The following is a 25,158-nucleotide window of genomic DNA, read 5'->3' as shown; positions in this document are numbered from 1 at the left end:
AACTGTCCAGAGAGCTCTGTTTTTGGCGTCTCTTTAAAACTTTGCTGGCCTTAAATTCACTCACATCACCACTAGTTGCAGGCAATTTCTTTACCAAATCGTCGTGCAACTGCCTAGCCTTTTCACAAATAAGCGACGTCATAAGACTATCTCCTGCTAATTATTTCTCATTTATCCACACCAATAATAACTTCTCAACATCTTCGAGTACTGGTGATCTCATTTTTGTCAGCATATTTACCCCCTTTGCAACAACAGCATCCTTGATTTCCTTTTTCTTGGCTATGATGGAAGATATGGTTGTACGGGATTTGTTATACATCCTCGCCAGTTCGCCCACACTTACGCCACTATCATATTGTTCAATGATGTTTTTCTTAAATTCAATCGTATTTCTCACCTTCTTTACCAAAGGCTTGGCACTAGGCGCTTTCTTTGGAGCCATGGTAGCTTATTTAGCACTTAAATAACTTGCAAGCACTAAAATAAATGGAATATTATGAAATATTTCACTGGAGCACGTGAGGGGACCATCGCTCACTGGTAAACAATGGCATACTGGCCAAGGTGGCTCAGAGTGTGAGTACGCGTCCGGGACAAAGGACTATTAGCGAGTTACCGGACCATTTGCGAGTCAATATTTTGACGAAAAAACAGGACTATTTCCGAAATGGACGACTTTCAGGCCGGACGATTATTGAGGGACCACTGTATAGGGCGATTGACAACACCGCCGCCACTACTGCCTCTGCTGCTGCCTTCACCACCACTATGTAAGGCTTATGCTCTCAGTGGCCCTTATACACCCAACATCAACAACACAACAACACTCACGACACACTTAATGACATATTTTATTCATTCTAGAGTATATGTCATGTTTCTATGTTATTTATATTGTTTATTATGTCATATTAGATGAATTGTGATAGAGAAATAAGCCGTAGAGTTGATATTAGTGTCATATTGAACAACTATCTTGTCCTATCTCTAAACAAACTTTGCCACCGCCACAATTCCTAACATATGTAATGACATATTTTAAATATGATTGGGTAGCTGGCCATTCGCGAATGTTCGAAGCCTGCGAAAGTGGAACTCGCGAATGTGGAGAGAGACCTGTACTTCAGATTTTTTAGTTAATTCTGGAAGTGAATTCCATCATTTCAAAGATTGTACATAAATGATCTGAAAAATTAATATTACTGTAACTAGTCCCTTAAACAAATGATTTTTCCTTAATTTTTTGGTCAGAAATATTACGATAGACCATATTAATTAGCCACAGAAAAAAAATCATGTGAAGATTTTGGTACCTGTAGCAGGATTTTGTATATTTGATCCTTACTCTAATATTCAAAAAAAAAAAATCTGTATTTATTAAGTTTTGTATAAGTAAATTTTTTGATAAAGGTTTTGTGGTCAGGAAAATACCTGTATACCAGAGAAAAAAAAAATCAAAATTTCACTGAAAGATTTTTCTCTCACTAGGTATTCTACCTTGTGCTGCTTGTGTGTCACAACCTCAACAGTGGGCAGGTGAAAAGTGTAAAGCCAGCACTCAAGCAGCTGCAGCAGTCTATACAAAACATCACTCAACTTTCTGAACAAGGTGTGTTATCAGTAAATAAAAAAAAATTGTAAAATGATTGGAGAATTGGGGGCTCCATCCACCTTATCATATGCCATTAGCAATACTAGATACATGTGATCTGCAGTTTGCTTATGATACTGCAATTACTATTGGAGAAATTGTCTCTTAAAAGGGGATAGTTTGTATAATGTTTAACACAGTAGTGTAGTCTTTCAAATGAACAGCTAGAATGCTTAAACTCACTAAATATGAAAGCTGCAAGAGAAAATGTGGTCATCTTTTGTTTAATTATTATTGTTTTAGAAATCATCCCGAGCAGTGGAAGTGAAATGTTTGCTTGGTTGCCTCGGGATCAACTGTGTGTGCTGGTCTACCTGGTGTCTGTCATGCACTCTACGCAGGCAGGTTACATGGAGAAGGCCCAGAAGTACACAGATAAAGCTCTTCTGCAGATTGACAAACTCAAAGGTAAATGAATATGTACAAAAAATCAACCATACCCCCGGCCGGGGGTATGGTTTATTTGCAATCGTGTCATTACGATTTCTTGAGTCATGTACAAAAAATATTTGTCTTTAAAATGGTAGTATTATATTTGTGTCTTAGGTACAGTATTTTTGCTTAACTCTTCAAGATATGCAAGTGTTATACAGTATGTATATTGCATTTTATGAACATCACATTTTAGTCAAATAATAGAGATATTTCTCTAAACTTTTTGCAATTTGTTTTAACTTCTTGCCCAGGAAGAAATAATTTTGTGTTTTTTCATAGCCACAAATCAATGTTCTTTATTTCTAACATCAAGTGGTTAGAAAAAATGCTATCTCTAGGCTAATGAGCAGTATTTCTTATGCCAATGTGAATTTAATAAATAATTTGAAGAAATATACAAAAATGACTTGAAAAAATTGGTAAAATGTAAAACAGCAGTATCTAAAATTTATGGGAAATGAACTTTAAACTAGTAGTAAAACTTACAAAATTTAAGGTATTTGTCATTATTTTGATAGATTTTTGGAAGAAAGATTTATACTATTTGCATTAATTAAGTATTTGCAGTAAAACTGCCAATGCTACTGTATATAGAAAATCGATTTAAGAAAATTTTTTCTTTAAATCTAAACCCAGGTGATATTAAAAGTCCAAGGAATAACTCTGAAGCCTAAACGTAGTAGCAGCAACATCAAAACTATGGAAATTAATGCCAGCAAAAATTCCCTACACTGTATTAACATTTTTTTTGTTTTTAACACGTCGGCCATTTCCTACCGAGACATGGTTACCCAAAAAAAAAAGAAAGAAAACTCAAAGAGAGAGAAAAAACTTTCATCATCATTCAACACTTTCATCATCTTTCATACATAATCACTGTACGTGTACTAACATTTTTTTTTTTCAACAAACCGGCTGTATCCCACCAAGGCAGGGTGGCCCAAAAAGAAAAACAAAAGTTTCTCTTTTTAAATTTAGTAATTTATACACGAGAGGGGTTACTAGCCCCTTGCTCCTGGCATTTTAGTCGCCTCTTACAACACACATGGCTTACGGAGGAAGAATTCTGTTCCACTTCCCCACGGAGATAAGAGGAAATAAACAAAAATAAGAACTAGTAAGAAAATAGAAGAAACCCAAAGGGCTGTGTATATATATGCTTGTACTTGTATGTGTAGTGTGACCTAAGTGTAAGTAGAAGTAGCAAGACGTACCTGAAATCTTGCACGTTGATGAGACAGAAAAGAGGACACCAGCAATCCTACCATCATGTAAAACAATTACAGGCTTTTGTTTTACACTCACTTGGCAGGACGGTAGTACCTCCCTGGGTGGTTGCTGTGTACCAATCCTACTACCTAGTGTACTAACATATACTGTACAATTATTTATTTTTGTAGCATGAAAGATCTTGAATCTTAATACAGTAGTAAAATCCCATTTTAAGTAACCCACTAAGTCAAGGGCAGTGTTGAAGCCTTCGCAGAGATCTATGTTAAGAACTATTGTTATAATGAGATAAGGGTACCAGGACCACCTGAAAAGCCAGCACAATGTCAGGACAGCTTATACAGTATATTATAGAGACTCATTTACACTGGCCTATTTAGCACCAAATTTTAGTCATTGTTCTTGTATACAAAACACCAGATGCAAATTTAAGTGTAGTACTGTATTAGAATAATTGTGGAAAATTAATATTGGAACAGAATTATATAATCAGTTTATTTTTCAGCTGAGGATAATGCATCCATACTGAGCTCTGTACAGCTACTCCTCCTAGAACACAGTGTAATGTGTCACTTGATTATAGGCTCAAAATCTCAAGCTATCAAGGAGATTGCTAAAGTCTGCCATCTACTTCAGCAGGATGCCAAACAACTGCAGGTATGTACTGTACTTCTGGTCAGTAATGAAGTGCTGGAGATTTATATTGGATGACATTTTAACATGTTAATCTAAAGCACATACTTGTACTCTGGAGAAAATGTGAGGATGTTGCTGCAGTTTGGAAGGCCATTTAGACTGATGACTGCACACTTCTGATATATTCAGTGTGTTAAAAATATTCTTTTCCTACAGTACAGTGCTCATCATTAAAGTATGCCAAGTGGAAGGCATCCAGCATACTTTAATGTCCAAAGTAATACCTTACCCTGGAAGAGTTTTGGGTGGGACAAAATGTTATACTGGCCGGGCAACTGGTAGTGGGCCTTCTAGGCTTGTATGGTAGACTGTTTTGTGTCTGTGATCCCCCTGCTCTGTGTGGTTTTGAGAGCCGAGTTTGTCAGGCATTTTTTGGCTATTGGCGAATTAATGTGGGCAGGAGTAAGTCACTTACATAAGAGACATTTGCACAGACCATTGAATTACATAAAGCAGGCGATCAAATGAAGGAAATAGTAGAAACCATCGATGTGTATGAGCATTCAGTGAGGACCTGTTTGCTTCAGTTATTCGAGGATAGTGTTATTGACATGATCATAGTAAAAGCACTTCCAGGCAAGCTTAGAGAAACATCCCCACTAACTTTAACTGGAATAATGTACCTAGAATTGCTATGTGGTAATTTGCCTGAATCTTTATTGATGAACACTGTATACATGTATCCTCATTTATTTTTTTTTGTTTTAATAAAGTTGATAGTACATCAGTTATTTTTTCTCATTTAATGCATGGACAAGAAAAGTGATTAGATATGGCCTTCTTCCTTGCAGTATCCTTGTGGTTATAAACCAGTACTGCATTATTAATTACTGCTTAAAAAGCAAAATTCTAAATAATCTCATAAGCATACAGCACTGTGTCATAGAAACCTGTTATACATTTAGCTCTAATCACTCAATCTTTTTCTCTACAGGCACATCGTGCACAGTTGCACACCCTGCTTGCTGTGTATGCCATGAGCATGAACAACTCAAATGCAGCAGAAGTTCAGTTTAATGCAGCCCTCAGGGTAAGTTATGGAATGTTCAAATGGTTCTTCATTGATGAAGTAAAGAGATTATTTTTTATTCCTTTTTATTCAGTGTTTATATTGGTACAGGAGCATGTATGAGCAGACACGTTTGGTAGATGTACATTTTTTACTACATTGTTCATTTCCCACAAAGATAGGGTGGCCCAAAGATGGTAAAAACATTCACCATCAATCACTTTATAGCTGTCTTAAAAATGCACAGACATCATAATTCAGATGATCTACCAAATCATAATATTCTCACTAAGATGCTAATTTTTTTTAGGTAAAAAGTAACATAGTTTCAATTAATTACAAGACCACTGAACATACTTTTATTGTTTTCAGACCTCGAAAAACAGAGATCTCTGGATTTTTGCTAACCTCAACCTTGCTGTGGTATACTTGAGATGTCAACGTGAGCGGGACTTTGTTGCTATCATGGACAGGATAAACCCAGACACACTTCCCACACAGTCTCAGAGTCTACGTGCAGCATCTTTTTATGTTCAGGGTCTCCATGCTTTCTTCACGAGTCGTCATAATGATGGCAAGTAAGTGTGTGATAAATAAGACATTTGTGCAACACTTAGGTATCTTTATTCTGGAAATGTTTTCACCAGTCAGTGGCTTCTTCAGTCCAATGCAGAGAAATGGTGGAAGATGAGAAGTGTGATTTAACTAGTCCCTCAGCCTGGAGTCCCAGGCTGAGGGACTGATTACTTCACACTCCTCCTCACCTTCCACTATTTCTCTGCATTGGGCTGAAGAAGCCACTGGCTGGTGAAACACTTCCAGATTAGAAATACCCAAGTGTTGCACAAATGATATTTAGGGAGTGCTGTTAGTTTGTAGCCTGTAGGATCAGTGAAAGATCTGGGTATTTACACGGATTCTTTGTTGTCATATGTTTGCTCTTCGAAACAGATAGTTAAAACTTGGTTTTCATATTCGTAATCTCTGTCTATGCAGTTAGAAAGTACAGTGGACCCCCGCATAGCGAACGCCTTGCATAGCGAACAATCCGCATAGCGAACGCTTTGTTCGCTGAAATTTTGTCCCGCATAGTAGACAAAAACCCGCTCAGCGAACTTCGTCCGAGACGCGTCCAATGTGGGCCCTCAGCCAGCCTCACATGTGCCGCCCGTCCCATTGTTTACCAGCTAGCCTCCGCGGTAACATTCAAGCATACACTCGGAATATTTCGTATTATTACAGTGTTTTCGGTGCTGTTTCTGGAAAATAAGTGACCATGGGCCCCAAGAAAGCTTCTAGTGCCAACCCTGTGGTAAAAAGGGTGAGAATTAGTATGGAAATTAAGAAAGATTTTGAAGGGTTTGGGGCTAACCCTGAGAAGCCTATGCCAGTTGTGGAATCCATTGTGCCTACTTCAAAAATTAAGGAAATGTGTGCACAGTGGGTTGAACTGCAAACCTTTATGGATGAAAATCACCCTGACACAGCTGTTGCAAGCCGTGCTGGTGACTATTTCAATGACAATGTTATGGCCCATTTTAGGAAAGTCTTGAAGGAACGGGAGGTACAGAGCTCTATGGACAGATTTGTTGTGCGACAGAGGTCCAGTGACTCTCAAGCTGGTCCTAGTGGCATTAAAAGAAGAAGGGAAGTAACCCCAGAAAAGGACTTGCTACCTCAAGTCCTAATGGAAGGGGATTCCCCTTCTAAACAGTAAGAAGATAATGCTCTCCCCTCCTCCCATCCCATCAATCATCACCAGATCTTCAATAAAAGTAAGTGTCATGTAATTGTGCATGCCTTTTTCAGTTTGTGTGTACTAAAATTAACATTTTTTTGTGGTAAAAAAAATTTTTTTTCATACTTTTGGGTGTCTTGCACGGATTAATTTTATTTCCATTATTTCTTATGGGGAAAATTAATTCGCATAGCGAACATTTCGCATAACGACCAGCCCTCTTGCACGGATTAAGTTCGCTATGCGGGGGTCCACTGTATATTCAAAGGCAGAGTACGTATTTTGGTCCTTATCTATGCATGTTTCCTCTTAAATTGAGTTTTATAATTGTTTGTTCGTAGGTTTGCCCAATTACTTGCTTAAAAGACTTGAGTATGTACTGAATCACGCACCTGAACTGGCATCTTTGCTCCCACTTAGAGTTCCTATTAATCCTTACTTACATCAGCTGCATTGGCTCCCTATAAAGGCAAGAATTGAATTTAAACTGTTCTTTGATGTTTAAAGCCTTGAAGTTTCAAGAGCATAAGTGTCTTGCTGATATACTCATACCTTTCATATTGGGTTTGGATGTTTTTATGAATTGATGCAAATCCCTTGAGACAGACAGACAGACAGCCTCATGCTGTTGTGGAGAGATTATTGGCAGAAAGAGCCTTTTCTTGTGTATAGTAGTTCCGAGCCTGTATAACAGGTTACCAGTATCTGTTAGTCAGGGATCTGTTCACACTTTTCAGTCTCAGTTGAAATCACATCTTTTTTCCATCCCTCCTGTTGTATTTATGTTTTTATTATTATTATTCTGAAGGAGGGGTGTTAATGTCGCAGTTTTCTAACTGTAGTGTAAGTGCGCCTCTGGCAAGACAGTGATGGAGTGAATGATGATGAAAGTTTTTCTTTTTCGGGCCACCCTGCCTTGGTGGGAAACGGCCAATGTGTTAATAATAATAAAATAAAAATATTCTGTCAGAACATAGATGCCAGTGAGGGCTTTTCAAGAAGTACTACTGCCTGTACTGAACTGATTCATAATTTTTCTAGAAAACTTTTTGTATTGAAGGCATCTTATTGTAAAACTCAAGAACAAAATACATTTGTCATTAGTGGCTGTAAGTTTTTTTACAAAAAATATTATAGACAAATTCATTTACTTTCTTGACTTCATGGAAAAATCACCCTTCAGACATTTCTTTAGTGATGTCATAAGAAATAAGAGGGTTGAAAAACAGTGTTATTGATAGCTTGCAGGTTACATAGTTCATACATACTGCTACAGTTGATCTGTTTAAATTTTAGACGGTTCCTGCGTGAGTCTCTAAAAATGGCCAATGCCGAGGACCTGAACCGCCTGACATCCTGCTCCTTGGTACTTCTTGGACACATCTTTCTTGCACTGGGAAATCCTCGGGAAGCCCACAACATGGTCACACCAGCTATGCAGTTGGCTTCCAAGATTCCAGATCTTCATTTGCAACTTTGGTCATCTGCTATCCTAAAAGGTTCAAGATTTAAGTTTCTACTATTGAGCTTTAATGTAACAAGTTTAAATTACGAACTGAATTAAAAGGAAATATTTCTTAATTAATTATATATTGTCACTGCTATGATCTTTTATTTTTTTATGATAATTAAGAGAAATATAAAAGATAGGAAGGGGCTTACACAGAAAGATCGTAAAAGATATAGAAGAAAACAGGAGAAAACGTAATAGCAGCAGCTTGCAGTAAATTACCTATGTGACAAAATAGCAATATTGTCCATTAACAGAAAGAAAAAAAAGTACTAATAATGGTAGAATTATTGACAGAATGTTTGGTAAATGGACATAGATGCAACTAATATGACATTTTATTGTGGCAACATTTTGGCTTGACAAAGCCACTGCCACAATAAAATGTCACAATAGTTGCACGTGTCCATTTACCTAACAAAAAAATTTTTTTTTTCATAATAGGCTCTTAACTGCATGATATAATGTAATTAATTTTCTATAATAATGAGTGCAGATAAAATTGAACTTACTGTTGATAGCAGAACTCAGAAAATGAAAGAATCCATTTGTGAATTGTTTTGAGCAATTTAGTCTGTATGACTCTTGTGGGTTTAGCTTTTAGTTAGGATTATAATGTAATTATAATGAACAATTTGGTACAGTATGTAGTCATGAAGCTCTGATGATTTTTCTACGTTCAGCATTTCTTTGTGTTAACACTTTAATAGTAACAAGTATAAAAATATCCATGGGGAAGTGGAACAGAATTCTTTCTCCGTAAGCCATGCGTGTTGTAAGAGGTGACTAAAATGCCGGGAGCAAGGGGCTAGTAACCCCTTCTCCTGTATAAATTACTAAATTTAAAAAGAGAAACTTTTGTTTTTCTTTTTGGGCCACCCCGCCTCGGTGGGATATGGCCGGCGTGTTGAAAGAAAGAAAGAAGTATAAAAATATCCATGGGGAAGTGGAACAGAATTCTTTCTCTGTAAGCCGTGCGTGTTGTAAGAGGCGACTAAAATGCCGGGAGCAAGGGGCTAGTAACCCCTTCTGTATAAATTACTAAATTTAAAAAGAGAAACTTTTGTTTTTCTTTTTGGGCCACCCTACCTTGGTGGGATACTGCTGGTTTGTTGAAAGAAGAAAGAAGAAAAATATCCATGGGGAAGTGGAACAGAATTCTTCCTCTGTAAGTCCTGTGTGTCTTAAAAGGTGACTAAAAAGCAGGAAGCAAGAGACTAGTAACTCCTTCTGTATAAATTGTTAAATTTAAAGAGAAAAACTTCTGTTTTTCATTTTAGGTCACCCTGCTTTGATGGGATATGGCTGGTTTGTTGAGAAAATAAAAAAGTGTAAAAATATGACAGACATATACTCTCAATGACTTAATATTAACCCTTTGGGGGTCGACAGGTCCTCTCAGAGACTTGTTCTCAGGGTCGGCCAAATTTAAGAAAAAAATTTTTTTTCTTATGAAAAGATAATCTTTTCCCGATCATAATGGCACCAAAAGTATGAAACTTGAAGGAAAACTTACGGAATTATGCTCTCATGAAGTTAGCGGTCTCAACGATGTTTACGCATCGGCGATTTTGCCTACTTTGAGCCCTATTTTCGGCCAATTCCAGTGTACTAGCCGACAAAAATCATAACTATTTTGCTAAAACTCTCTTTTTCTATCGAATGAGTACAAGAAACCACCCATTTACCGATTTCAACTATCCAATAAAGTGGTCAGAATTTAGCAATTTTGCCAATTTCACACAAATTTCAAAAGATGCCAATTTCTGAATAGGGTCCAGAATAAACAAGAAAGACATTCCTGGCACTAAAATAGCAAGTTCTCTGTTCGTTAGTCACATCCCCAGGCCCCTCTTATATTTCTTTGGCTTTCCACTTTGAATTTTTATTCTTACAAAAAAAAATAAGATTTACTGTTATGCAGACTACTGCATTAGTGTAGAAATAGTATAAATAATATCAGCGCACTTGTGAGAGAATATTAGACTCACCAGTTGATGTGTATTGGAAGCTTGGCATGATTTGTTTACTTTTGAACTTTGGTAAAAATCGAACATTTCTGCTACTTTGAGCTCAATTTCAAGGTACTTTTTATTGTAAAACCAGTCAAAATCATCTCAATTTCTGTAATATGTCTTCCATTCTATAAAATGAGACCAAGAAAACTAGAATACAACAATAAATACCATACGAAAATACAGTGCAAAGTCGTTGTTTTAATCCAAAAACATGGTCAAAGTTTTTTCTTCTTATTACGCACTGTGTGCTGCAGGATTTTTTTTATACTGCGCACACTGACCACATAGACCCATTCTTACATATGTAGGCCTACCAGCTTTCTCTCACTAGATTTGAGGGTGCTAGAATTTAGGCGTACTAGTACGTCAAAAACCCTGGGTCGTAAGACGTACTAGTACGTTCGAAACCCCCAAAGGGTTAAAGAGACTTAATATTTAAGCTGATCTGCATTTTTTTGAAGTTTCGTATTAAACAGTGAGAATCAGTGTCATCCTTAAGTTTTCACATTTATTCAGAACATTCCAGTAAAGTACATGCACTTCTTAATACAGTATATCTTTTTCTTTTTATGTTAAATCTTTCTCAACATCATTTACATCTGAACCTTTTTTTCTATATTTTGTCTTTCTTTACAAATGTCTGTGGTGTACATCATTATCAGAGGTTTTCCTTTTATGTCAATGTTCTTAGATTTTATTGCCTCTTTCCTTGTTCTTTCTTCTCTCCTTCTTTCTGCACTCTGAACTTTGTGACCAAATACTATTAAGAAAAATCTCTTCCTTCCTTGAATTGTACCTTTGTTAGCATGGCAAATAGTTTGTCATTTTTATGCATTTGTGGGTTGCTGCATGTGAAGCAGTTTGCTAATCTTTCAGAGCTGTCTAATGTTTTATTTCATGGCATCAAACTAAGTTCATCTTTTACAGATTTATACCGCCAGTTTGGTGATGTACCGCGTGAACAAGAGAGCAGCCAGAACCACTACAATTTTTCTCAGACCTTACTTACCGACCATATGACTGCATCTCAACTGCCAGAGCATCAGCTTATCACGTGGACAGAGGGACCCTTTCCTCTGCCTTCAAACGAAAAGATGTAAACAAGTGGAGGGATCATATTATGGCTGGTGACTTGCATTGTCTCATAATTGAATATACATGTGAGTGTGCATTCTCTTCTTTTTACAAAATATGTGATAGATTTGGATGCATCTAATTTGTATATTTTATTTTAAACATTCTTAAAAATGCAAATCTTTTAATTAAATTAGAATCATGGGTTGAGGGAGTTTTTTCTTGTGAAGAAGCTGTCACTATAAAATATAAACAGATAAATCCTACATTGAATATAGGTAAAAAAAATTATAAACCAGAACAGTTATACTTTATTAAGCTTAGTAAAATGCTAGAAGAAAATTTGCCCACTGTTATCTTCTACAACTAGAGTATACGAATACCAGTAGCCTTTTATTACTTCCCCTTATATAGTATAGTAATTCTTTATATACACAATGGCAGATAAATATTTGCTTAAATGAGTTTTATCAAGTCAATTTAGAAATTTGGAAGAATTATTTTTTTTTTTTTTATCTGTCAAAGTTAACTACTGTATTTAGATACAGTATTATTTTTTCAGGACATGAGCATAATACTTGATAATAATGGATACAAAGGCATACTGTAGAAAATAATCAAGAAACAGGTGCAAAGCAAGCTTTTATTGTAGCATTTTGTGCTCTGCACCCATTTGTTTCTTCATTGCTGTATAATAATGTTCATAAGAAATCCACATGAGACTAAAAATTATGTTAATAATAGTAGTTATATTCATCTGATCTTGTATATATTGCATTATCATCACACTTGTAAATTTAATAGTAATTCATTTGCTTTACCTCATTATCATAAATTGGATTCTCATAGGTTTTTAAGATTTTATTATGTGTAAATGTAAGTCTGTATATACGGTGTGAGTCAGTTTTTATACAGGCCATGAAATTGTTTTCATTAAACTCTAAACCTTTCCTATTTTTACACCAGTGACCTGCATGCAGGAGACTGAAACATGACAACGTTTTGGTCCGACTTGGACCAGTCACACTGTATTGTGGCGTATGATTTTATTCTTCCCCATATTCATTCTTATTTTAAACTTTGTTTGACTACAAGGAAGAAAAAATGCAAGCCAAAGGAGCCAACTTTTGGCTTGGCTTGACTTGCTGCCTTACCCCTACCTCCCATATAGCTCTTAGAAACATACAAGGTGGTTTTTTTTCCCCTAACCTTGCATCACGTTTGCTTAGACCTTGCCATAACAAAGCCAGGATGTATTGGGGAAAAATGTAATTGTAGCTTGTGCATCATTTTGTTAATAAGCAAGCAGGGATCTATTGTTACTATATCATAATTGACCATTGTAAATGGTCATGTTACCAGTCAGTTGTATAGGTTGAAAATTGTTCTTTATTTTTTCTTTTTATATTAACATGTGATTTATATCATTACTGTATGCATATACAGTATACAAATAATAATCATAGTACATCATGTAGAAAATAAACATTTTACTCTGATATAGTACAGTCATGTGTTTGCAGTGTGGCTGTCTTCAGTGTTGTATGCTTTTAGCTCATGCATTAGTTGTGTATATGTATGTACAGAGTGGAGCACTATTCCATTGTGTGTGTTTCATAGGGAAAGTCAAATTAAATTTTTGAATTGTTGGCCATCAACATGGAAATGCATTGTAACTGTGTTTTAATAATTGTCATAGTGTTTTAATAATTGTTAAACACACTATAGCTAAACTGACAATTAAGATTTGATTTTGTCTTTGGGTCCTCACAGTCCATTATGTTTATTTGTGAACATTTTATTTAGAAGGAGCAAGAGGCAAGTAATCCCTTCTCCTGTATAAATTACTAAATGTGAAAAGAAGAAAAACATTTGTTTCTTTTTCAGGTCACCCTGCCTCTGTGGGAGATGGCCGATGTGTTTAAAAAAAAAATTATTTAGAATTATTATTATAGTAAAATCCCCTTCTGGTGTGTGATTTCTGCTTTACTCTGTATGTACATAGCTATAATGTACAATGTATTTCTCATAATAATTAACCAAATTTAAAAAGTGTTGTTTATGAGATATTTTTTTATACCAATAAGTTCCGTCAATAGTTGCACTTTTAAAGTTTTCCCCTGCTTTTGACGTGCATAATTTTTATGTTTCTAGATTTTGAATAGCCCTGTGCAGAAATTAATCCAAGAGAAATTTCTGTATTCAAGCTGTCTCTTGTAGGTAACTAAAACATTTAGAAACTCTTGTTAAATATTTGGTGTATAAATGAATATAATGTGTGATCACAATATGTTTGAATATTGGCATATGTTATTAATGTATTTTGTAAAATTCAGTATTGCTAATTCAGAACATTCTGTATATTAGTGACTGAGCTTAGAAACGGAATCAAATAAAAAATATTTAAATATTCTTAACCTATTCAAGTATGGCATATGCAAATTCATTTACAAATGTAATTCTGTGTACAAATTTGACTGCCAAGGATTTGTTTTTTTTAATATATCAGTATTGTGCCTGTATTGTTCTTATGGCATTTGACTGTTAATTTGTATTTTAACAAAACATGTTTTGATCTCATTTAAAAAGCAGCTTTATTGTAAAGTTATTATACATTTAATTTTGTATTATTATATGAGTTGGCAACTAATATAGGAATATTAATCTTTCATGACACTGGAGTAATCTGTGACTTACATCATTACTGAAAAAACTCTAGTGGTTAAAAGCTTATGAAATTATGTTTTCTATGTTTGCTGAGAAAAGACATTGTTCACGTTTTAAATTTTTGCTTGAACTTTCTGCATTACTCTCCCTTGTTAAGAAAGATAGGTAATGAAAATAGTGAAAATAAATGCTAGAAAGTGGAACATTTATCTTAAGAGGTTTTAGCATGTATTAGAATACTAAAGAGTAAATGGGTTGTTAAGGAAGGCACTATGTAATGAACATGGGGTTATGCAGATCCTGTAAGAAGCTCTGAGAACCAGTCTGGAATATCATCTACTGTAGCTTAGTGGTGAGAATCACGGCTCTCATCACCCAGGTCCAAGGGTGAAATTTGTAGCTGGGAAAGAATAAAAAGAAAAACTTTAAGACTCCAGCTGTTACTCACAACTTTGTGTAAGTACAAGTTCAGGCTTAGGAGATTTTATACTGTTTTGGTCTAACCAAAACATTTGGCATTTGTGTACATGAGATAACTGCATCAAAAAAAAAAAAAAAAATTGCATCAGTACTCAGTATGGCTTGCACAGTTTGTACCTCTAGGATACTGAGAGATTCTCATTTTATGTGATCATGAACATTTCATGCACTATATCCTTAGCTAAAACATATTACTTATTTGCAATGAAGGCACCTTGTCAGTATTTGCAAGTTAACTCATACTTGTGATTGGATCAGTTGCTGCAAATCGAAAGATTGAAAGAAAAAAAGATGAACATCCCTCAAACCACAGTACAGGTGGGAATTGAACATGTAGCAAGTGAATCATAAAACTCCAGGCCAGCACGTAAGCACTAGCTGGATGAATCTTATTGTAGCCAACTGGCCCAGTAGCTGCTCACTGGCCTGGAGTTTTACAACTCACTTGCCATGAGTTCAATTCCCACCTGTACCGTGGTTTGTTTGCAATTGTGTCATTACGATTTCGTGAGCCATATACTACAGTGGAACCTTGACTTACTAGTTTAATCCATTCTGTGTCCTAGCTCATAACTCGGTTTGTTCATACATCAAATCAATTTTCCTCATTTAAAATAAATCTTTCTTTGAACACACCGGCCGTATCCCACCAAGGCGGGGTGGCCCAAAAGGAGAAACAAAAGTTTCTCCTTTTACATTTAGTAATATATACAGGAAAAGGGGTTACTAGCCCCTTGCTCTCGGCATTTTAGTTGCCTCTTACAACACGCATGGCTTACGGAGGAAGAATTCTGTTCCACTTCACCATGGAGATAAGAGGAAATAAATAAGAACTAGAAAGAAAATAGCAGAAAACCCAGAGGGGTGTGTATATATATGCTTGTACACATATGTGTAGTGTGACCTAAGTGTAAGTAGAAGTAGCAAGACGTACCTGTAATCTTGCATATTTATGAGACAGACAAAAGACACCAGCAATCCTACCATCATGTAAAACAATTACAGGCTTTCGTTTTACACTCACTTGGCAGGACGGTAGTACCTCCCTGGATGGATGCTGTCTACCAACCTACTACCTTTATTTAAATTAAATGAAATGCCATTAATCTGTTCCAGCGGAATTCCTGCTCTTGGGAGGCAGGACAAAATACTACTTCAATATGACGCTAATATCAACTCTACAGCTTATTTATTTACCACAATTGATCTAATATGACAAAATAAACATTATAAATAATATAGAAACATATATACTCTAGAATAAATAAAATAGGCCATAATATGGCAAGTGGTGGCAGCCATTGCTGCTGCCACACTGACCTTATCTTCCCATTCTTTCTCCTCTGAAGACAGAGTGTTTGTGAGGCTAAACTGTACTAGATCACTAGTTTCATAGGGAAAACACCAAACAGTGTATTTATAAATAAGAAATATTGCATAAAAACAATAAAACATGAGATCCTTAAATTAATTAGTAATAATCAAACTTCAATTCCCTAAATTAATAATAATTATAATACTAATTATTATAATAATAACAACAATTAGGAGCTTCAGAAGGCAGCCAACTGGCGCAGTGCACTGTTTTTCTCGCTGTGGAAGCACTTTTCTCATGTTTTGCTTGCATTTTGTGTAGTTATTTTGTCAAATTTCTTTTTTCTAACCATGGGTCCAAAGAAACTGCAAAGGACAGTACTGAGAAGAAAAAGATGATGATGTCCATGGAATTAAAGCATGAAATCAGATAAACAAGCGAGATGGGTTGAGGGGGAAACTCGTTCATAACTCAGATTTTGGCTCATAACTCGGAGCAAAAAATCGACCGAGTGATGGCTCGTATTTTGAAAAACTCGTATGTTGGGACACTTGTAAGTCGAGGTTCCACTGTATATCCCTCACCGTACTAAATATTTGTGAGCCCATTGGGTTTAAACATGCTGACAGGAATATGGCTATCCACTCAGAAAGATAACCTTAACCAAATTAAATACATGCACTGTTGCCTCAGTAAGAGTCAGACCTGTTCTGTAGTAAATTCTTATATATAAACCTCTTAAAAAATGTTAATTGACTTACCAGAAAAGTAAATTTATTGTTTAATAGATGTGGGACCCAGAGTAGATGGATGCAAAACTCTTCTAGGACTGCCTTAATTAAAAGTTTATCTAATGTAAAAGCATGTTGCTACTGTAAATATATAGTTATTTTATATAAATGGAGATGAGAAAAGTGAAATGTATTTGCAAGATTTCAATGTTAATATTTACTAAAAATGGTGAAAGAGACGATACAATCTGGAGTGGTGCACAGCCAGCAGATCTATGGAATTCAGAAATTAGTAGTCTTTGTAATTGGTATTGAAGGTCAGGTGTATTAATACAGTTTTTTAGAAATTGCCCTGGCTTCATGAAAAAATTACTAATGTATATAATAGTTTGATGATACTATACTGAAAGTTTAATTTAAAATTGGTTGAAAAGTAAAAAAAATAATAAATATTTTGGTATGGCAACACACTTGAAATAATTCTACCATAAATGTCAACTATTCATTATCACAGTTGAATTTACTATATACAACACACCACAATTGAATTTACTATAGACACATACACTACAGTGTTTCAGTAACTGCATAATTTTCCTAAAAAAAAAAAAAATTTACTCGAGAGGGAGGTTCCATGATGCTCGTGGGGGGGGGGATCTTAATCCGAGAAAATGGACTTGGCTTCCCTTTTCTTGGATTCAATCTGATTGTCTCCCATTGCTTCAGGTGCTGTATGACCCCTACTGGTTTAGCACTTCCCCTGTAAATGTAATAATAATTCTGAAAAAAAAACCTGTTTAAATTGAAAAAACATAAATAATATTTCAGATAAGTTGTAGAAAATATATTAAAGGAATTTTGGAAAATATGTTTGTACAGTATTCCATCTTAGACAACTGGATTATGTACAACACACCCAAAAATCATGCCAAGGAAATAATTCATGGAGAAATTAATAATCAAAGCACAAAAACATTATTCACAAGTGCCAAAACACTAGCCAAGGCTACACTGAGATACATATTGTTTTATACACACTTCACTCGAGCTGACTTTTCTGAGATGTACCATTTATTTTATATAATGCATACAGTTTATAAAAAGCTGAAAAATAGAAGACTAAAATTATACACTGTATATGTTCATGATACTGGCTGCCACAAGATACCGATGATGTTTTTAGAGCTAAATTTTAATTAGCCATAAAATGTCTTTCTAAAAGTCATAATGACAAATTTTAATAGTTGAAAAGTTGCTATAAATTCTGACTATAACCATTTTTCTATTTTATTACTTACTTATTTTTTTTATTTACTTTTTTTTTTTTAATCTTTAGTTCAATACACCTGGCCACAAAAGGCATATTCAAATACTGTAATACTGCAACCCATATGTTTTTCAAACTTTCAAAGTGAGTTTTTTTTATTTTTTTACCAATAATTTTGTTTAAGTTACATGTCTGTTATAGTTATAGAATTATGAAACCAATCTCAGCTTAATCAGACAAAACCACGTATAATTTATATTTGATGTTTTTAATGGTTTCCAAGATTTTCATCACTTACAGATGTGGAACTGATTGCTAACAAAACTGTTCAAGGAATGTTCTGATAGTATCACCTAATTTCAGCTTTATTGAATAGTACAAGATAAAGCTATGTCATTGTATATTATTTTACTTCTGAGCCCCACTTTTTCCTGTTTTAGCTGCAATGAAATTAATTTGTTTTGTGATATTCTCACCTGATTTATTATAAAGCTTTTGTTCCTTCACTAATTTTGGTGCCATGTTTATTATATTTTTCTCATAATGAGTTAACTTTTGCCATTATGTGATTATGTAAATTGTAATAAGTTTCCTAGACATTAAAAGTAAATACAGAAAAGAGCAAGGTGATAAAAGTAATTAAAAAATTAAGGAGTGCAAGATTGGAGGGAGGAAGTAGGGATGAAGTGAATGTATTTCATTATTGGGGAGAGAATGCATCAGCAGATGAGTTGATGAAAGACAAGGTGAATATGAGTTGGGAAAAGGTAGGTGGTGTGTCAGATCATCACTTCAAAAGAGTTTATCTGTGGGGGAAAAAAAAAAAGGGAAACCAGAGTATAGTGACACCAATTCTTTTATGAGGGTGTGATGCATGGTTTTTAAACTTTAAGGCAGAGAGGCTGTAGGTAGATGTGCAATGCTTAGAGTACTGCAATATGTTGTGTGAATATTGTGTAGGAATTAAGTGTACTAAAATTAGATGATGTTACAGGGTTAGAAAAGGAAGGATTATTGAGGTAGCTTGACCATTTAGAGAGGATGAAGCAGAATAGGATAACAAACTGGATATATAGCTCTCATGGTGAAGAGAGTGGGGATCATCCCAGGAAGGGTTGGATGGAAAGGGATGTTTTTAAGTAGTAGTGGCTAGAGCATACAGCAAGTACAGTGGACCCCCGGTTAACGAACTTTTTTCATTCCAGTAGTATGTTCAGGTGCCAGTACTGACCAAATTTTTTCCCATAAGGAATATTGTGAAGTAGATTAGTCCATTTCAGACCCCCAAACATACACGTACAAACGCACTTACATAAATACACTTACATAATTGGTCGCATTCAGAGGTGATCGTTATGCGGGGGTCCACTGTACATGTATTTCTGAGCATATGCAGACAAATGGTTTTTATAGTCTGATGTGCTGTTGGTGTGAGAAATTGGTTAGCCGGACTTGAGAGATCCAGTTCCTGCACTCTGAAGGAGGGGTTGGAATGTTATGGTTCAGAGAATCATTTGAAATGTATGTGAACTTCTAGCAGGACAGTTATTGAATGAATGATGGTGAATGTGCTTCCTCTTTATTTGGGCCACCCTACCTTGGTGGGAGATGGCCAATATATTAGAAAATAAAAAATGTATAGTGTATTATTATTACTATTTGACCATGGAAACTGCAAAGTAACTGAAGTAAAAATCTTTTATTGAATTTCTGTATATTTTTACTCCCTTGGTTCTTTTACTTTTATTAAATGAAATTTTTCCCTCCCCTTTGGTCTTATGCTGAGGTTGTGTTTTGTCTCAGGATAAATACACTTAAGTAACATTACTTGTTGCTCTATGAACACCATTATTTGCTTGTATTTTTTCAGTTTCTTAGGTTTAAGCATGAAATTAAGTTTAGAGATAGTAATTATTTACTAAGATTCATTTGTAGAGTTCATTACTGCTAAGTTACACGTTAAGTTCGTTTGATTTTAGGAGAGTGATAGTCTTATGGTTTGTATTTTGCAGCACCCTCTCAGTGCCTAAGTATTTAATGTCTGTCTGTCTGCTCCAAATGAATTTTTTTAAGTAATGAAATTGAAAATAGTTGATCTAGTCACAAACCATTTTTTACCTGTGTTCAAATTTTCATCCAGTGTGCTACTCTTATTACAAAGAAATGTTTATATACAGTATAATATTAATTTCACTTCATTAAAAATTTAAGTTTTAATGCAATGTAACTTCATATATTATTTTATAATCTTTAAATTGAAACTTGAATCATTGATGAAAGTTATTTGAACTTTTTTTACGAATAAACTTAAGCTTGATACAGGGTTTTTTCTTATTCCAGATAAATCATTTAATAAATAATAATAATAAATATGTATGTTCTAAAGTGGTGTAAGTTATGTGAATTAAGTATGACATTTAAGTTGATGGTCTGAGCATTATTTTAATTGACAAATATGTCTTTCAAAGAAAAAACTCCATGAAGTTCATGTATTTGTATGGTTTTATCACTGAAAAAAAAATTCATGAAGGCTTTAAGTTCATTTTCATTTTTTCCATTAGCTGAATGCTGTAAGGAGTTTCAAGATTTAATGAATGGATACACTATACATACAGGTAAAGCATTTGCATTGTTAGGGACTTGTTAATATGAAGGTGGACCAATAGAGGCATCAAGATAGAAACAGATCAGTAAAAGTGTATGTTGCAATATCAAAACGGAAAGATAAATGGTTATGAGTGGAACATATAATCATATTTTCATTGGTTATAAGGGTATAACTAGAGTGGAAGGAAGGAGTAGTTTGAGTCATCCCAAGAAGGTCTTGGAGGGGGCAAAGGAGGTTATAAGTGGTAGGGGCTTGAGCATAAAGCAGGGATATATGTGCATATAGAGACAAATGGAATTTAGGGTTTGACATGCTTCAAAGAATCGAGGCTACCTTCTTCCTTGGATTAAATCTGATTACTTCCCATTCCTTAGGTGCTGTATGATCCCTATGGATTTAACTTTCCCTATAAACATAAGTGTAATGTGAGAGAAAATTCGATGAATACATACAATACTGCTGCTGTATACCAGGATGGCTTCTTAGGAGCCTCAAGTTTAAGACATAGAAGCAATTTTTCAGTAAATTATTCAGTTAATATTTTTGCATTCACAGAAAGTTTTTATTTAATGTCATATAATTGTCCCTATCATTATTACATTCGTGAAGGGATGTGGCTAAACCATAAGAATCATACATGCCTGAAGAAATGGGAGGCAATCAGATTTGATCCAAGGAAGGGAAAGCTATTGTAGGTTTAATTTCTTGAATCAAGAACCCCTCACTGGCATGAAGGCACCTCTCATTCATACCTTCTTTAATCTAAATAACACTAATTGGTCTGACTACTTTCCCTGTTCTTTCATTTACTCCCACTCCCACCTGTATTCTCTCAGTTTTCTCCTATCCGTCTGTACACCAGCTCTAACGATAAAACTCCCTATTCTTCTCCCTCACACTACCTTACTAATCCCCCTCTCCCACTCAAATTCCCTCACCGACCAGTCCCAATACCAAAAGTCCCAGCATTAAGTGAACGATAGAAGGATCAGTGTACAGTATATTAATGAAGATTGTATCACAAATACCATAAGTTCCAGCATCAAGTGAAATAACAGTAGCAGAGAAGCATCCAGATATAGCTATCACAGAGATAAAACTGTCTGGAATGTTAATCATTGCATTATTCCCAGAGGGATATAAAGGAAGAAGAGAAAGATATCAAATATGGAGGTGGGTGGCATTACTAATAAAGAATGAGTGGAGAGTGAAGGTTTGAGATAAGTAGCATGGACGCTGGTAACTTCAAACACTATATAGTAGAAGAAATAATGACCAGCAGACCCAAGGTTTATAACCTCACTGAATAACAAAGGGGCACACAGAGCAAGTAAGATCAAAGCAAAGCTACTGACTGAGGTGATTTCAATCACAAGGAAATAAACTAAGAAAACTGGGACCCACATGGAGAGCCAGAAACATGAAGAACAAAACTGGAGGCAGTAATGGAAACGTTCATGACCCAACATGTCAAAGAAGCCACAAGACTTGAGGGCAGGGACAGACCAGCTCTAATTAACCTGGTTTTCACCTTAAATGACTGTGACGTTTAGATTAAATTGAATTTTGGCTACAAAAATATAACCTTTATATTATAATAAGGTAAAAGGACCCCAATGGAAATAAGTCACTCTGTCTGACTTTTTTGGGTTATCCTAGGTTCTCTACACATATGCTGCTATGTATGATAATTCTATGTAACTGTATTTGTGTATACCTGAATAAACTTACTTACTTACTTACTTACTAGGAGTTAGTGACCACAAGATACTCGGCTTTAAATATTTGGTAGCAGTCAACAGGAAGAAAAAAGAGGTCAAAATAATAAACCAAATTACAGAAGGGACTGTGCAGGAATGAGAGATTTTCTAAATGGAATCCAGTGGGACGGGGAACTTGAATGGACAGACAACCCACGAGATTATGGAACCACCCTCAAAGGTTCACTGAAGCCGGAGAAGGGTCCAATGAATTCAACCTGCTTTCCTCTTCCTTGGATCAAACTTGAATGCCTTCCATTCCTCAGGCGATGTATATATCCTATGGGTTTAGTACTCTCTCCTAAATAATAATAATAATATCACTGTAACAACAGCGTTGGTACCAAACAAGAGGTGTAAGAAGTCAAGGCAGAGTCATTGGTTTACTCAAGAGATACAGAGGCCAAAGAAATGCGCAAAAAAAAACATGAAAGAAGTACAGCACGCAGATGATGGCAGAGAACAGAGGCAAACAGAACAGCGAGAAATAACTATGCAAGGATAAGATGAGAAGTAAAATGACAGTTTGAAAAAATGACATAGCAGGAAAGACCAAATCAGAACCGAAACTACTACACAATCACATAAGAAGGAAAATGACTTGTCAAAGATCAAATAATAAGGTTGAGGAGGTAGGAAGGGGACCACACTGAAGACGACGGATTATTATTATTATTATTATATTACAATCAAGGGGGAAGCGCTAAACCCGGAGGATTATACAGCGCCTGGGGGGGGGGGATGTGGAAGGCATTCAAACTTAATTTGGGGAACTGGAGCACAGTTCCAATTCCCTAAATCAAGAGCCCCTCACCAACATCAAGGAACCTTCCTTGAGGGGTGAAGACGACGGAGAAGTTTTCGATTAATTAAGCAGATTTCAGGAAGTTTTCACTGAGGAATCAGGGGTGGTGTCAGAAAGCTGGGGTGGAAAGGGATAACAAGCAGGCATTGAATAGAAATCAAGATTCAAAGGAAAAAGTAACGAAACTACTAAAAAAGTTGGATACATCTAAGGCCACAGGACCAAACGGCATGTCACCAAGGATACTGAAAAAAGGTGGCGATGAACTGTATGATTGTACAGCCATGTTCTACTTTCTCTGGGATAGGAAGCCTACCTGACGGAAGGAAAACTGCCAACGTGATTCTATTATACAAGCAAGGCGACAGACAAGAGACAATGAATTCCCGGCCAGTATCACTGACATGTATACTGCAGGGTGGGCTGGACACATGGGTCTGGCAGGGAGGGCTGAACACATGGGTCTGGCAGGGAGGGCTGAACACATGGGTCTGGCAGGGAGGGCTGGACATACTGATCTGCAGGGTGGGCTGAACACACTGGTCTGCAGGGTGGGCTAAACACACTGGTCTGCAGGGTGGGCTGAACACTGGTCTGCAGGGTGGGCTGAACACACTGGTCTGCAGGGTGGGCTAAACACACTGGTCTGCAGGGTGGGCTGGACACTGGTCTGTAGGGTGGCTGAACACACTGGTCTGTTACGTGGCCTGAACACATTGGTCTGCTGGGTGGCCTGAACACATTGGTCTGCTGGATAGCCTGAACACACGGGTCTGCAGGGTCGTCTGGACACACTGGTCTGCAGGGTGGGCTAGACACACGGGTCTGCAGGGTGGGCTGAACACACTGGTCCACAGGATGAGTTAGACACACTGGTCTGCAGGGTGGGCTGAACGCACTGGTCTGCAGGGTGGGCGGGACACACTGGTCTGCAGGGTGGGCTGAACACACTGGTCTGAAGGGTGGGCTGGACACACTGGACTGCAGGGTGGGCTGAACACACTGGTCTGCAGGGTGGGCTAAACACACTGGTCTGCAGGGTGGGCTGGACACTGGTCTGTAGGGTGGCTGAACACACTGGTCTGTTACGTGGCCTGTACACATTGGTCTGCTGGGTGGCCTGAACACATTGGTCTGCTGGATGGCCTGAACACACGGGTCTGCAGGGTCGTCTGGACACACTGGTCTGCAGGGTGGGCTAGACACACGGGTCTGCAGGGTGGGCTGAACGCACTGGTCTGCAGGGTGGGCGGGACACACTGGTCTGCAGGGTGGGCTGAACACACTGGTCTGAAGGGTGGGCTGGACACACTGGACTGCAGGGTGGGCTGGATACACTGGTCTGCAGAGTGGGCAGAACGCACTGGTCTGCAGGGTGGGCTGAACACACTGGTCTGAAGGGTGGGCTGGACACACTGGTCTACAGAGTGGGCTGAACACACTGGTCTGAAGGTTGGGCTGAACACACTGGTCTGCAGAGTGGGCTGAACGCACTGGTCTGCAGGGTGGGCTGGACACACTGGTCTGCAGGGTGGGGTGGACGCACTGGTCTGCAGGGTGGGCTGGATACACTGGTCTGCAGGGTGGGCTGGACACACTGGTCTGCAGGGTGGGCTGGACATACTGGTCTGCAGGGTGGGCTGGACATACTGGTCTGCAGGGTGGGCTGGATATACCGGGCGGCCGACAAAGGCGACCCCCCGTGGCCGCCCACCTCCACAGTCGGTCCACACCATCTTAATAAACCTATAAATGGCGCACGAAAGCCAACCTCATCCACCTCTCTCGTTTTTTACTCTCCCTTCCTTCCCTCTCCACCTCCCCTTCATTCTATGTAGCTCTTTTCCTTCTTTCTTTGTCTCATGCCTCAATGGTTTTTCTAGTCTCTGTCACTTCTCTCTCTCTCTCCACCATTTATCACACGTTTCTCTCAATTCCTCACAGTACTGTGGCTGGAGCACCTCGCAAATAACTCACTTTAGACGACGTTTCGATCACTCTAGAAAATTTTCACGATATTTAGGTCGGTCTCTAGACCATTTTTGTTGTCACAGACCATTATTAACTCACAACTAATGGAGAAACAGAGAAAAGTGAATGATAGGTAAAGAGGGAAGGGAAGGTGATAGTACTAGAAATAGTACTAGTAGTAATAATAGTA

The 25,158-nt window shown here is 36.9% G+C and overlaps 1 protein-coding gene across 1 annotated transcript in view; it reads left to right on the top strand.

The window, feature by feature from the left end:
* Window positions 1-20,143, top strand: part of Mau2 (Mau2 sister chromatid cohesion factor) — a 40,605-nt gene extending 20,462 nt beyond the window's left edge. The window contains exons 5-11 of the mRNA XM_053777523.2: window positions 1,492-1,612; window positions 1,898-2,062; window positions 3,825-3,976; window positions 4,950-5,045; window positions 5,397-5,602; window positions 8,059-8,261; window positions 11,218-20,143. Of these exons, the coding sequence (XP_053633498.1) occupies window positions 1,492-1,612; window positions 1,898-2,062; window positions 3,825-3,976; window positions 4,950-5,045; window positions 5,397-5,602; window positions 8,059-8,261; window positions 11,218-11,390 (1,116 nt within the window). The 3' untranslated portion in view covers window positions 11,391-20,143. The remainder of the gene's footprint in view (window positions 1-1,491; window positions 1,613-1,897; window positions 2,063-3,824; window positions 3,977-4,949; window positions 5,046-5,396; window positions 5,603-8,058; window positions 8,262-11,217) is intronic.
* Window positions 20,144-25,158: the final 5,015 nt, after the last annotated feature.

This window comes from Cherax quadricarinatus, chromosome 1 (genome assembly GCF_038502225.1).
Source record: "Cherax quadricarinatus isolate ZL_2023a chromosome 1, ASM3850222v1, whole genome shotgun sequence".
Lineage (NCBI taxonomy): Eukaryota > Metazoa > Arthropoda > Malacostraca > Decapoda > Parastacidae > Cherax > Cherax quadricarinatus.
This window is presented reverse-complemented; position numbering and strand designations above follow the sequence as displayed.